Source organism: Falco cherrug, chromosome 1 (assembly GCF_023634085.1).
Source record: "Falco cherrug isolate bFalChe1 chromosome 1, bFalChe1.pri, whole genome shotgun sequence".
Lineage (NCBI taxonomy): Eukaryota > Metazoa > Chordata > Aves > Falconiformes > Falconidae > Falco > Falco cherrug.
Window position 1 is genome coordinate 25,794,311 of NC_073697.1, and position 15,047 is coordinate 25,809,357.

The window sequence follows — 15,047 nt, forward strand, 5'->3', positions numbered from 1 at the left end:
AAGGCAAACCTGCACACGACTTGGACTGCCAGTAAAGGGTCCCTCCGACAGCCAGGCAAAGGGCTTTTTGTGGGGAGCAGGTGGTCAGCTCCAGACAAAAGTCATATTGGCTCAGAGAAGAATCAAGACCTTCTGTGCACCATTTCTGCTGTTTGCCCCTGCCAGGCCTGAATCTGACCTTTGCCTCATCCTGCCACTGTTAATCTAAGATCAGCAAGAGTCGGGGGCTCTGGATCCACTTGCTGTCAGGCAGGGGACAGACAGAGTGTGTGACCCCCCAATGGCTGTGGTAGACATGAGAGCAGGGGAATTGTGTTTATTCCTAAATTTGTCTTCGATTCTCATGTCAGGTGATAGGACTTGAGTGCCAACACAGCGGAGAGGAGAAACGGGCATGCAGTGACAAAACAGCAGCCCTCCTCTCATGCCATGAACTCTGCGAGACAAAAAGTGTTCCGTTCGGATGGGAGAGGATGCTCCTTGGCCGAGGGCATTTCCCCGGGGTTCCTGCAGGGGACGGATCCAGGCAGCTCACAGCACTTTCCTGCTGAGATGCAATCCTTTCACACAGGAGGACGCCCACGCTCTGTTCATCGGTGTGTGTTTACCTGCCTCACCAGCTGCTCAACTTGGGAACCAGGCTGAAAAAAAATTGTGCGAGGGAGATTTTAAAGTAAAAAGCTAAGAGTTTAGCTGCACTTCCAGGAGAAAATTCCCAAACAAACCTCACATGCTTTATTTCTCTACTACTCTGGACACTATTGGGAATAACATGCAACACAGAAGGAAAACATCACGCTATTTCTATCACACATTCCCAGTCCTCATGTGAGGCTGCAATCCCTCAAGATGTGCAGTACTGTATCATTTACTCACATGTTATGTGCTTTCAAATTACTTGTAATACGCATCTCCAAGGTGAATTCATACCCAAGCCACTAAGGTGAGGGAAGGGGGATATAACAAACTCAGTTATTCAAACAACCCGCTGCAGCTGTCACTGGCTCCAATATGCTTTAGGTCAGCCAGACTTTCATGGCCAAGATCCTCTTAGGGGATCCTTAAAGGTAACCCAAATTGTTGCCGCCCCATCTGTATAGAGACGATCTCAAGAAAGCTTGCCTTGCCTTGTAACTATAAAAGATTGTGCCTCTGCTGTTAAAACTAGCTGTTGTATTTACCCTGATTGTAGTATGCAATGCGCCTTAAAAAGAAGGCTGCAGTCAGCATGTACAGTAATTTAAAATCATCTGTGCCTACAGAAATTTAATTTAATATAGCAAGCAAAAAGGTGGCTGTCCAGAAGCTGCATGGAATGAAGAAAACAAAAGCTAATGTTCCAAGTATTGGAGGTAACAACGTCTCAGCTTTTAAAAGCACCATGCAGTGGCATTTTGGTTTATGGAGGCTTTTTTTTAATACAAAGATTTCTGCTCTGGCTCTTTTTCAGCTCAATCTCTAAGGCACTGGAGGAAAAAAAGCCTTAATTTGCCCAAGTATAGACATCATTTTTGCAACAGCCTCTGTGTGCATAATTGTACACAAAGTCAAGTGCATTCTGTTAACTTAACAGTAGTCATGCAGCTTTTGTTGCCTTGAGTGCAGCTCCACATTTAAATATTTTTTGCTCTTCTTTTTAGAATAAGTACTTTTGGAGCACTTGTAGAATGATCGGGTAGCTACACATAGCTTTGGAAAGCGATGTGCTGGGTTCTCTGTAGGGACTGTGCTGGGCTGCAATCCTGGAAACATTATAAAGAGAGGTGATCTGGTGATTTTGCCCATCTAACAATGACATGGTATGCTGAATATATAAAATAATGTGCAGTGCAGGTGAAACACTACCATATTGAAGGTAAAGGGCCATGGTGATGTTGCTGGGTAAACCAGTGTAACGGCACTGACTGCAACAGCTGAGCCCTGGCCTCAGTTTCTTTACGGATTCCTGTCTAAAGCACCTACCCCCTTCTGTCCTGTGGGGCCAGGCAAGAATCATCAGGAGGGTGATTTTGCATGGGGGTACGGTGGGGAGCCTGCCTCAGCTCCCCATATGGTTAGGGACATGGGGCATATGGGTTAGTCCATGAGTCCTCACTCGCCTGAGAGTCCCGGGGAAGTTTTCTGCAAATTGCCTGAGGAAATGCAAGAAAAGGCACAGATTTTCAGTGCTCTCCAGCGTGGCAGGATATAGTATTAGAGAAGGAGATTGTTAGCTGAGGGACAGCTCCCCATCCTAGTGTAAATCCAGTATTGCTTCATGCAGCTTCAGGCCCTTACAATTACTGCTGGGAACAGGATCTGCCCCTGAGCATTTGCAAATTGAGCCATTGCACAAAAATGAGTGGGTGAGCGCTGGAGGATGTGTTTGGTCAAACAAAAGCTGCTCAGTGCATGCTGTGTGGAAAACAGAGCGGTCAAAGCCCAGGGCAGCATGCTAACAGCAGGCAGCTTCCCAAAAAAACTCCTAGCACGTGGCAGGGCTGCTGTCCCGGACAGGCTTGCAACATGTTCCCCACCACTGAAGCAAAACTGAGCCCGACATGTCCTGCTCAGCTGTAGTGCCAGTGAGCAGGCAACAACATGAGCCACAGCACGGCCCAGGGTGTCCTGCAAATTATCATTGCCTGCCATTCATGAAAGCCTGTGGAAAGCAAGTGCAAAAACCCCTTCACTGCAGATCATTAAGCTCCTTAGCACCACTGCATGTTTCATCAGGTTAAGCAGGGATGCTTGGGGTTGCTGGAGTTTATGTTGCCTGGGAAGGCATCCCTTAGATATTCAAGGGGACTGGTTTTCATTTGTGCTGATATAAACAAGAGAAAAATCCAGATCTTGTCATCATGGGGGCCAGCCGATTCTGTCTTTTTTGCTTTTCTCTTTAGACATCCTTAGAAAGATTTTGCAGTCAAATGTGGAGTGACTGCAAACACATGCCACCAGGCAAGAGTTCCCCAGGATGAACAGCTGATGCATAAATTGCATAAATTCCCTTCCTGGACAAGTTTTGCTCAAGCAATCCCTGCTTCAGTCTAAGTCTCAGTGAAAGGAGTGGAGCACAGGGAAAATGGCACCATCTTAGAACAAAATTATCTGCTGAGGGCTTTCACAGCAGGGATGTGTGGCCATCTGAACATCTCTGTATCTCAGAGGCTAGCAAAATCTGTACCAGTTTCCAGAAAGGCAGTATCTGGGCCTTTCACCTTCCCTCCTCCCCAACACCCCAGCTACGCATCTACATCCTCTTATTACAGCAATCTTGATTTACATCATCAGGAACTGGAGTCACACATGCCTCACTTCAAAGCTCCCTCCCTGCCTGTGAGGGAGCTGCTGATAGCAGAAGATACTGGTGTCTACAGATCACAAGTCAAGTGAAAGTCTGGTGAGCTGCCCAGACAGACACCGCTCTGCTTTGAGTCATTACCCCTTTTCCACCTGTTCTCAACTGTATGGATGAGAAAGGATAACTCATGTTCAAACACCCAGGTCAGCTGTGCCCGCCCCTGCAAAATAAACATTTGATGTCAGTGAAGAAAATTAATGGGCAGGTATTTCAGATATTTCCTTTCCCTTCACGCATTTCTCAGGGGTTTTATCAAAAGTAAAGAGAGTGAATAGCAAGACTGCAGTTGGCACTCAGACTCTTCTGGAAGACATGATGCCCAAGCACGCTCCACCAAGGCCAGGCAGCTGTTGGCATTGACGTGGCTTCACCTCCATGAGTCCCTGCCTATGCCCCTGATTGCCGTGGAGGGGCTGGGGAAGGCACAGGCTGTCTGCTGGCCACCCCACCCGGGGTGAGAGCAGGGTAGCTCTTCACTCTGGCCTCAGGGTCAGAACAGAAGAAAATATAATATAAAAAAATAAAGCAGACAATGCACTGCTCCCCAGCAGGAAACACAGCCACAATCATCCCTGGGACATTTTCTAGAGGCAAGCATGGGAGAAGAGAGGCAGTCCAATAGAGAGAAATCTCCCCTCCGATGTATTCCACAGATGCAGACAGAGACCAGAGGGGGAAAATGTTGGCACCAATGCCACCTGTGCCGGGTGCTGTCGGGTGCTCTCTGAGCCTGGGCTGCGCTGAAGGTTTTCAGGGCTAGCAAACAGATGGTCAAGGCATGGGAAGGACCAGCCTGGCTCCCGAGGTATTTGTTTCCAACAGCAAGAACAGGGTAGCGTAACACCGGCCCAACTCCTCCCACTGGGAAACAAGGTCTGGCTCAGGGCAGACGCCAAGGAAAGGCTCTGACTGTGCCCATGTGCGCAGCTGGCTGCACAGGCTCCCTGCTAATCTGTAAGGTGTGCCCTGTTGGGCTCTCCAGCCTTTGGGGAAGCTCCCTGTCCTCTGCGACTCACATGGTGGACCAGCCAGAGCGGGCAAGGGCACTTTGAGCAGCAGTCGCAGCCTGGGTGTCCTGCTGGAAAACCCCAGGTGCTGCCGGGAGCGGTGGCTCAGTAGGTGGCACTCTGCATCCACGGGGAGCCAGCACCTTCATAAAGGTGAGCCCTGCCCTTGCCGGCCCAGCAACCTGCCCCACCGGCCCAGCCACAGTGGGGCAGCGCACAGGGGTAAGCCTTGCAGCCCCCTCGAGGCTTCTCCTCCTGTCACCGCTCCTGGGGACATCTTCTGGGAGCTCAGCCTGAGGGCAGAGTCCAAGTACTCTTCCAGCCCTGGAAGAAAGCCACAGCCAAGCTCAGTGCCTCATCCCCGACAGCAGACAGCACAGCAGGGGCTTGCAGCGAGATCCCACCCTGAATGTCCTGAAACAAGTGGCCTCTGGAGGCTGTCCTCTCAGAGAGGCAGCCAGGCTTGGATTTGCCAGAATGCCACGATTTAGGAAGAACTCCCCTGATGTCCCATCTCAACCTCTCCATGCACAACTGGTGGCCATCACCACCTTGCTGCGTTTTCTGAATGCCAGGAGTGGTGCTGGTTGATGCCAGGCTGCCCCTTCATCTTCAAGGAAGCAGGAGCAACAGGAGGAAGTTGGCAAAACGCCTGACAAATTCAAAGCATGCCAAGCCAAATTCCTCGCTGCTGCCAGTCAGTGAGACGGAGACATTGGCTGGAGGTTTGAGAGAGAACTTAGTGACTCAGGCACTAGATATGCCATGTTTGGTCTCTAAACAGCACAGGTAACACGGGCAATTGCACTTGGGTCATTCAACCTTTCCCTCGCTAAGCTTCTCCTTTCAGGTGCTTAGCAGTTTGCCAAGCGTAGCGCATGGGGCTGAAATTTTCAGTGTTCAGTATATTCCTCAGACTGAGCTTATAAAAAAAAATTAATTGAAAATGCTTCCAGTGAATCTCTGGTTCAAAAAACCCGGGAGAAATACTTCATTTTTACATCTGCAAAAAAAAAAAATCCAGGAGGGAAGCTGGGGTGCCTCACTGAGGAAGCTTGGCATTGAGCAGGGCAGGGAAAGAAAACTCCTAGTTTACTAACCTCCCTTCGGCTATTCTCCTACAACCAACCCCACATTTTGACAGAAGAGACCTGAAACACCAAAGATTCTGCCTTTGGAGAAATTCCACTCACACGCACTTGGTCTCTGCTAATGCCAGGCCCTGGGACTTATGGGGGTCTTGTGGGTAGGGAACTCAGGTCTGAGGGGGAAAGGAGGGGCCCTGGCCCCCAAATGATGGCTGAGCTGTGGCCCAGGAGCTACTCAACGACTGTCTGCCAGTGCTGCAGCTGGACCGAACACTCTCAGTCCCAGGGCTGCAGCGGCCAAGCAGGATTTGTCTTTTTTCTGCTGCAGACACTTTGAGAAAAGGCATGGAAACAATGATACAAAACCCCAGCAGTGAAGCCGTCACCTAATGACAAAGGGGCTGATGGAGGTCTGTGGGGGCTCCCTGTGGCAGGTTACTATCCGAGCGACAGATCTGGCAACTTCTTTTTCAGCGCTCTTGGGCATCGCTTCTTGGGATTGGTGTGACCCGGCAAAGACAGCACTGGGAGCCGCATTATCCTCCTTCGGCGTGAGTGGAAGAGGGGGAAAAGGTTTAATGACTGAGTAACCTGGATCCCAGCCACCTCGAGTAAAGTCTCTGCCAGGTTCCCGAGCTGTGAGTAGCATTCCAGCCCCTCTCAAATAGGAGGTCACCCAGATGCTCCTCTCCCCATGCTCGGGCCGCATTGCCACTGTGGCCCTCCCACCCAGCCACAGTGACAGGAGCAAGGGGACACGGCTTCCTTCACCCTGGCCCCCTCGCAGGCCTTTTCTGCGTTCCCACCCTACACCGGCACATTACAACCCACTGCCCTCATGTTTCTCCCCAAAACGCCGGCCTGCTTCACGCTGCCTTACGCAATGGCCCAGGTGAGGCGGCCGTGGCCTGGCACCTCCGCTAAGGGGTGGCAATTACCAGGCGAGGTGCCCCCAAGGATCGCATTTGCCTCAGCCTGGATGCATGCCCACTTGCCTTCCTGCTCCTTACTCAGCCATTACTCACACACCGCTCAGGAGAACGCGCAGGACTGAGGCTGACAGGCCCATCACCTGGTTTAATGCTGCCTCGACAGACTCTCCCCTCAGAGGAGCCGGGGCACAGCACGGCGGCGAGGAGCCGGCGGGTAGTGCCGGCGCCCCCGCCCCGCCGCCGGGCCGGCCGCAGCCCCTCCGCCGCCCCCTCCCCGCGGCCCCTCCGCAGCGCCCACCGTGGCGGCAGCACCGCGCCTGCGCCGCCGCCCGCCCTCACCTGCCGGGCCCGCCCCGGCCCGCCCCGCCCCGCTGACGCCGCTCCTCGGCCGGCGGCCGCCTATAAAGCGGGCGGCGGCGGCGGGCGGCTCCTCATGGAGCGCTGCGCATCGCCGCCGCCCGCCGCGACACCCGTCACCGTCGCCGCCCGCCCCGGACCGCCAATGCGCGCTGTGGCGCTGATCGCCGCGCTGGCCGTGCTGGCAGGTGCGTGCGGGGCCGGCGGGAGGGGAGGGGAGCGGGGCGGCTGAGGGGCCGGGGGCGGGGGGCGTTGCGCGGCAGCGGCGCTCCGGTTGCCCCCTGCCCACGGCGCCGTTTCTCCTCGCAGCCTGCCGGTCTGTCGCCGGCTCCTCGCTCAACGGCACGGAGCCGGAGCGGCGCGGGGGCGCTGGCCCGCGGCAGCCCGAGGCCCGCGAAGGCGAGGCCGTGCCGGGTCCCGACTACGAGGAGGATGAGGAGTACGAGGAAGCGCTGCCCGTCCACCAGTACATCGTAGATGACTTGATCCGAGGTGAGCCGGTGGCCCTCCGGGGGACTGCTGTGAGGGGGGCCCCTCCGTGCCGGGCCCGGGGGTGGCTGCGGGCCCTGCCTCCTGTCCGCTCACCCGCTGCATGGCTGCCACGCTTGCAGGGCACGGGGTGAGCAGTCCTTCAGCTCGAAGCGCTGCCTTCGAAGTGGGCTGCCGTGAGTGGTGACAGTGTGAGCGTGTGGGGGCTGCGGCTTAGCTGGTGGCCTGCTGGACCACCGACTTGGTAAACCTGAGGGCTGTGAGGGGCAGCGGCCTCCCACTTGCTGTGGGAGCTTCAGTGGTGTTTATGGGTGCTGTGTGACCCTAAAGGCGGGTTTACATCAGACTGTCTCTTTTGCAGCAGGAGGTTTCTGGGTGTTTTCTCATAATGGTTTATTTGGGTTGGACTTGACTAAAACTTCCTGGGAAAGCAAACACTTATACCCCTTAAGTGGCTGCAGGAAAGCTTGTTAAGCATCTTTCAGGCAATGCTTCACTGTCGATAGCTATTGTGTGAGCTTCTTGTCACTTGCCAAGCTGTGAGGAGATCAGAATAGCCCACCTGACCATGGGGATAGGAGGGTTTCACTGCTTCTGTCCTAAGCACAGTTGTAATACAAGCCAGGTACCTACAACCAACTTGAACCTCAGTTGATGTTTAGTAGGCTGGTGCCGTTGCCCTCTAGGGTGGGTCTGGCTACTGGGTTTTTTTCTGCAGAAACACCCTGAGATTTGAATCTGAAGGACCTCTTAAGTGAAGGGGGAATCATACTCCAGATGCTCAGTCTAGGGAATTTGTGGACCCTTGGTGAAGTTTTTCATGAGTTGAAGACCTCCAGGGGAAACAGGAATGTCAGAGTTACTGAGCAGTTTGGCCTGTGAAACTACTGGCTTGGTGACTTAAGTGTTGTATAACTGCACAGAAACCAGAATTGCTACCAAAGGTGACTGGTTTGTAGACCAGCTCTTCTACTTGGCATGAAGTTTATCTGTGGAGCCTTCAAGCTGTTATGATTCAACTGCAGATGGCTTTCCTGGCTGTGCAGCTTGCAGACAGGGACACTGAGATCAAACTGATGAGCTGAGCCTGAAAGAGGGGGAATGGGGATGGCCTCAATTATGGAAGTGTGAACCTAAATGTCGACTCAGACTGGGCAGAGCCAGGGCCTCAGCTGTCAGTAGCAAGCTCACACTTCCAGGGACAGGAAACCTTGCTGCAGGAACAGTGTTCCTTGTTTACATATTAATATAGCTTATACCATTTGAATCAGACTTCTGGTTGCTGAAGGCGTTTTTACTTTTAAGTAACTTCAAGCCAGGCTTGTTGCTCTAGAAGTGAAAATGATCAGTGTCTAGACAACAGTGAATTACACCTTGTTTCTTTGTGCAGGCTCTCCTGTCACTAGAAATACAGGGTTATGAAGTAGTCGGATCCAGTTGCGTCCTGTTGTGGTGACTGCCTATATGCATAGTGCTCTGGGTAAAATACTACTACTCCCAAGATTATTTTCATTAGGTCTGCAGTGTACAATAGAGAAATTGAAGAGTATTGTAAATAGCACTACTGTTCTAATTCACCTAGTTAACTGTTTGCTCCTGGATAGCACAGTATTGCACAGAGAAGGCTTGACCAGCTGGCTCTAAAACAGTGCTGTCAAGCTTTGATTGTGCATGGAGCAGCTATGGAGCCTATGACCCTTAATCAGTGACTGGCTTTAGCTCATTCTCCCTAGCGAAAGGAAGATGATTGCCCTTGCTTAAATCCAAAGGCATTTTAAACCACACTCTTCTAGAGGTTTGTCTTAATTGAGATAATGAGGGGCAACAGTAAGCGGCAGAACAAATAACCTGACTCTTGCAGCCTGTCCTGCCTTCACTCCTCTGGTGCACTTGGCCTCTTTCTGAAAGTAGAAGAACTGGAAACAAACAATCTTCTGCTGAAGATGGCACTGCAGGTTGTTTGGGAGAAACAAGTATGCTAACTGGGGTGGCGAGCTGTCTTGCCTCTGCAAGTGCCCAGGACTATCTAGTGAGTATAATGCCTTTCATCACTGATGCGAATGGAGAGTTTAGAGTGATGGAGGCTGTTACCTTTGTATTCGAGGCGATGTGTAACTGTGGATGGCTTGGCTCAGTGTGAACTCAAGTGTTCTTTACAGGTCTTTGAACCTGTACAGTTTGACTCAAGTGTCTTAGGCTGTGATATGCTGCAGTCCTTCAACTCTGCTGCTCTTCATCTCTGGTGGCTCTCTTGGCTCATGTGCGTGTGCTGCTTTTGGTCTGCATTGCACAGGACTTAATGGTGGCAGAGTTGCACCTAGTGCGCTTCTAATCTTGCTACCTTTGTTCTGGGTGTGAAATGCCCAGCTGTGTGATGCTTGCTGGTCACAGGTTCTCCTGCAGTGACCATCCCCCAACCCCTCACCAAATTCTGTAACTCAGTTTTCAGAATCTGTCTTTTTAGCATGTCTAGACTGAGTCATCTTGTCCCTTTTTCAGTTGAACCTGTGGTTAAACCCAAGCCAACAAAGAGGGGGGGTGAGAAGAATGCCGGCAAATCAAGAAGGAAGAAAAACAAAGGGAAAAACAAAAAGAAAGGGACTCCCTGTGAAATGGAGTACAAAAACTTTTGCATCCATGGTGAATGCATATACCTAGAACATCTCCAGATGGTGACCTGCAAGTAAGTTACTTGTACCTTGTGAGTTAGGTGTGATTGGCATGAGCCAGTGGCATACGAGGGCTTGGAGGGAAAAAATCAGTGTCAGCTTGGCATAGATCCATCTCCTGCCATATTTTGACTGAGAATCTTTCTGCCATGTAAATTAAGTGATGATGGAATCTGAGGTGCATAACAAGCCACTGAACTCATCAGTTGGTCATAAACTCAAACCAAAAGAATGAAAAGGCGTGTCTTCCTGGAACATCACGCCCAAACTAATCTCAACTTGTTGAAATGCTGACAAACCTTGTGCTAGAGCAGTGACTGCATTTCATGAACATGCTCTGAAGCGAGCATCTTGAGATTCATGGGAAACTCTGAAAAAGTCTTAGGTCAGGTTTGAATGTGTGTGGGTGTCCTTGGCTCCAGACAGCACAGGAGCTGATAAGAACTTGTGTTAATATTTACTTGCAGGTGTCATCAGGATTTTTTTGGTGAGCGCTGTGGTGAACAGTTCATGAAGACTCAAAGGAAGAATGATGTGGCAGACTACTCGAAGACTGTGTTGGTAGTAGTAGCTGTCCTGCTCTCGAGCTTCAGCTTCATTACTGTACTTACCGTTGTGATAATGCAGTAAGTATTATCCTCTGTCTAGCTTAAGCATGAGCGGGGCTGGTGTCCAGTAGCCCCAAAACTGTGTGTAGCTCCTCTGAAATACCTGTGTGGAAGGCATTCAAAAGGGCTGACTTCTTTGACCAGCTTGGGTAGGTACTGAGGGTAGAAGCAAAGTCTGAGAAGTTCCTAAGTGTCTAAGTGTTCACTTTCTCTTGCTCTTGGCTGTGAACCCTGTATTTTAAAACAAGAGCCTTTTTGCTGTTGCTACAACAAGGAGAGTTACAGTGCTGCAGAACATCAGCAGGAAGTGGAGGAGGAGCATTAATGCTGATACAGCAGCGCCTTCCCTAATCCTCATGGAGAAGCCAGTAAGCCGTAATGTAACAACCTCATGCAAGGATATTATCCAGCAGCTGGGTACACAGCTGGAGGGAAGGAAGTGGTGCTGCAATTGTCCACTTATTAATCGAGGTTGCTGGGCTTAAATACTTACACTGTGGGAAGCAAATGCTGTCAGTCCCAAATGTTGTACTGCTTGCTGTTAAGATGGAGGGAACAACCATTCCAGCTCTACTAACTGCTGACAGTTCAGTGGGTGATCAGAATCTGGAGTCCTGTTGTGAATAAATTAAAAGAGCTTTTCTGGGTATGTGTTGCAAGCCATATATTGAACTCTTCTTCGTACCTGCTAAAAAGGAGTGTGCAGCAGCTCATGCCTACCTGTGCCTTTGCTTGTTGCCAGGAGTTTGTGCCGCGTTTAGATATTCAGCACAGGAAGCCAGACTGGCATTTCCTGGGTATTGGAGCAGTACTCCAGTTCTAACACTGCAGCTCCACCACAGTAGGGCTTGAGATATCTTAGGTGAAACTCAAATGTTCAGTCTAATTTTAGATCTTGAAGTACATGAACTGAATTGGCTACATGCTGTATACCCTTTCCTGCAATTCAGGAAACAAGGTGCGCATTTGCCATTTCACTGTTGCTTCATATTTAGGTCTGAACTTGAATGATGGGGTGAATGCTTGTTCTCTGAATGCTGCCTTATTCCTTGGTGCTAGGAGAGATGACTAGTTCTGTAGTGCTGTAAGAGCAAATGATCGCTGTTAGTTTCTGGAGTGAGCCGTGGAATAGGATTGCATTTGTTTAATGCTCTGAACCCTCACAAGCTTGAAGCATGCGGTTCATTAATGAGTACCTTCATCCAGAGAAGCTAGATGGTCTGTTTGGAACAGTCACTAGAAAAGATGGGAGAAATTGGGGAAGAAAACATCAGTAAGGATCTTGCTTGCGGTGTGTAAAAGGGACATGTCAAGGGGACAGGGACTTGAGATAATTAAATCTGCAGGGCTTTGCTGTGGGGAGGAAGAAAGCAGTCTGGTCTCTGCAGCCCTTTGCTAAAGCCACCAGGAAATCTGCCTCCTGGTGCTTTGCTCCGTTCCTGGGATAAACTAATCAGGCTTAAGCCAAGAAGCCCTGGCTCTGTGAGGCAAAACTACCAGTACCTGACTTGGGGGTTCCTTGATTTTTATCATCAGATACTGCTTGATGCTGAAAGCTTAAAAACTGCCTTGCTTGAAGCTTCCTGGTACTGAGGAGTTGCTTTGAGGATTCAAAGGACATAAGTCTAAATGCTTCAGAGGATGTGGGAGCTGGTGGCAACAGGATGAATGTCGGAGTTCCAATTGACCTCTAACATGCCATAATTCCACAGGGTCAGGAAAAAGTGTCCTCAGTATGAAGAGAAAGAAGAAAGGAAAAAACTTCGACAAGAAAACAGAAATGGCCATGTTGGTGTGTAAATGAAGAGAAAGCAGGTATGGAAGCTGACTTGGAATGCCTTTTAGGCTGGAGTAACCCATATGAGAATTGTGTGTTTTGTGAAGCTAGTGTTTGCTTTTAAAGCTTCAAGTGCTTTGAAACACATGGATTACATGTAAATGACTGGCTCAGGTCTCTGGTTTCCCAAAAACAGAGTTGTGCAAGTTCTTCAACAGCTTTGTTAACTTTCTGGATGCTGTCTTGAAGAAAGTGAGGATAGGAGATAAGTGGACTTAAGAAAAAAAAATATCCCTAACAGCTGGGCAGAGGGCAGGTTTTGTGCAAGAAACCATGGTAAACTTCCATGATGGAAGACAGTGCAGCAGCCAAGTGAGGAGTCATCACCTCTCATGAGAGAAGTACTGAGCTTTTTCATGTCTTTTCTGCTAAGTATCAGGAAGCTTCTGGTGCTCAGAGGCTATAGACCAAAACAAAACTGCCAGTTCTTTGAGCACTCTAGATAGTCTCTCAGTCAAGTTCCATACTGTCATAGCGACTGAGTGCTAAAGCTCCCTGGCCTAGGTGAATCACTCCTGGGAGAAATGTAGTGGATGTTAATGAGCAAGCAAGTCTGTCTCTTGTGAGCAAAAGTGTACCTAACAGCAGGCTCAAGAACCCATGCTGAGTTATACTACAAGCTGAAGGAGGCAACTATAGAGGATAGTCCTGAAGAAGTTCTGGCAGAACTCGGAAGTTCTGCTTTGCCACATGGAAGCTAAAGACCTTGTCCTGCTTTGTCCAGTGGCAATTGGAGAGTTTTGCTCAAAGCTTACTTGAAGCAGAAGAGTATCTGGCAGAGCGTCCCCAGGTGTGTGCACTTAACCAACCAGCCTTGGGTGTAGGTTTGTGTGGTTCTAGCACAGAATGCTTATGTCTTGGGTAGTGATTAATGTGCCTGGTCTGCCCCTTACAGAGCAGTTCTGATGTGGCCACTGCCAGGCTGCAGGGTACCTCTGGCTACCTGATACATCCACCTGGACACTGTGAGCTGGAGCTGTTGCCACTAAGCCCTGATTCATAAAGACAGAGGCTGCTGCAAGGAGATGTCAACATGCCACTTGCTGCTGAATCGCTTGCTGGGGAGGACAGTTACCGCTGCACCTTGGCACAATGATGTGGAAGGAGCTGCCACTATGGGGTAGAGAGGACCTGCTATCAAGACCTGCTAGAGACTACTGCTACCGAGCCCTCTATCAGTGCTGGAGCTCCAGTCTCTGCTGTTGTGTGGATGGACTTTCTTCTGTTAGCAAGTCTCCTTTGGCAGCTCTAACTCTGAGCTTGTCATGGCTTCAAAGAATAGATGGAGGGGAGAAAAAAATCCCTTCCCTCTCCCAAAGTGAAAAAGGGAAGAGCTCTGGATGACTTCTCTTCCTAGACCTCAGTGGATGAAAAATCTAAATCTACTGTCACTGTGCTCCCTGTTGATATCGGCTTCAAAGGACTTCATCTCTAGTTCTGACTTGCAGGGTGTTGGTGACAGATCTTTGTCAGCCACACCTGGGTTCTGTTACTGTATGTGTGGAAAGTAATCCCTCTGAATTCAGTAGGACTCATTGTGTGAGTGGAGAGACCATTTGTGTGTGTGCTAGCCTGAGTTAACATTAGTCTCCTCAGGATGCCAAGACAGTAAATGCAAGATCTGAAGCTTTGTATCTGAAGGAAGAGATCCATGCTCAAACAAGCTAATAAGCCTGGACCCATCTGTTATAAATGCAAAGCTACTTGTTACCCAGATACTTAATGTTGCTTTAAGCAGCACTTAAAATATAAAATGCTTCATATCAGATCCAGTCAGTTGAACTTGACCAAGAACCTGTTCCTTTGAAGAATTAAATTAATGCACTGACACTTAGCAAGCAGTGGTCTCTTGTGCTCTACGGTCTGGTGCAAAGAACTCAACTTACCTCAATTTTCTGACCCAAGTGTCCTTGGTTTCTTGAACTGTCCGTGCAGTCTTGAGCACAAGAGTATTATTTGAGTTCAGTTTCTTCTTGGAAGAGTGAATGTGTTCTGTATAAACAGAGCAGAATTCTTCTGGTAGCAGAGAAACACCATTATTGTCAAGTCATATCTGTAAATGTGTAAATATTTATTACTGTATTTAATATTTAATGTTTCCATAACAAACTTATTTATTTTATAATTAAACTTTTTACATAACCTAATCATGGTAAGATTTTTTTCTTGCTCTCAGGAGTACATGTAAACACTTGAAATTAGAGCTTGGTTTCTCCTCAAAGCAGGAATTTCAACACTTAAGAGCCTGAAGTACAGCTGTGAAGAAATACAGCCATGTGTGAAGTATGAGCTTGGTACTCTCACAGGTGTGCAAGTTGTTTGTAAACAAAATGTGCAAATGCAAGTACCTGTTTCTGTAGGAAGTCCATTTAATTCAACTACAAAGGAGTTGTTTTTTCATTACTGGATCAGGGAGGGGCTAAGTGAGCCACCTCGTTGGGAGCAAAATCTCAAGCTGAAGTCTAAGCCAACAAGTAGCCCTTTGCACTGGACTCAGGAGCTGGGAGTACTGAAGAGGGCAGAGCCTTTCATCTCTGTGGTCAGAAAGAATTTGGACAGTGGCTTGAAACTTGGTCTTAAGTAAATGATGAAAAGCAGGATAGCCTCAGATTAGTGACTCCTGAAACAAAAAGGTAGCCTTGGCTTCTACACTATACCTTGTATTTCTTTTTCTTCCTGGATGGCCTTCAGTGTGTGCTGATGTTTTCCCTAAACAT

The 15,047-nt window shown here is 49.3% G+C and overlaps 1 protein-coding gene across 1 annotated transcript; it reads left to right on the plus strand.

The window, feature by feature from the left end:
• Positions 1-6,820: 6,820 nt before the first annotated feature.
• Positions 6,821-14,477, plus strand: AREG (amphiregulin). Its single transcript, XM_055700657.1, has 6 exons — positions 6,821-6,915; positions 7,037-7,219; positions 9,716-9,899; positions 10,353-10,511; positions 12,206-12,308; positions 13,226-14,477. The coding sequence occupies exons 1-5, from the start codon at positions 6,873-6,875 to the stop codon at positions 12,291-12,293; spliced, it is 657 nt and encodes a 218-aa protein (XP_055556632.1). The 5' UTR covers positions 6,821-6,872; the 3' UTR covers positions 12,294-12,308; positions 13,226-14,477.
• The last annotated feature ends 570 nt before the right edge of the window (positions 14,478-15,047 follow it).

Excerpts from the sequence above, each read along its gene's own strand:
- AREG (XM_055700657.1), top strand. The coding sequence starts at position 6,873 with ATGCGCGCTGTGGCGCTGATCGCCGCGCTGGCCGTGCTGGCAG. Across the intron at positions 9,900-10,352 it reads CTCCAGATGGTGACCTGCAA|GTGTCATCAGGATTTTTTTG; the intron begins GTAAGTTACTTG and ends ATTTACTTGCAG. Across the intron at positions 10,512-12,205 it reads CTTACCGTTGTGATAATGCA|GGTCAGGAAAAAGTGTCCTC; the intron begins GTAAGTATTATC and ends ATAATTCCACAG.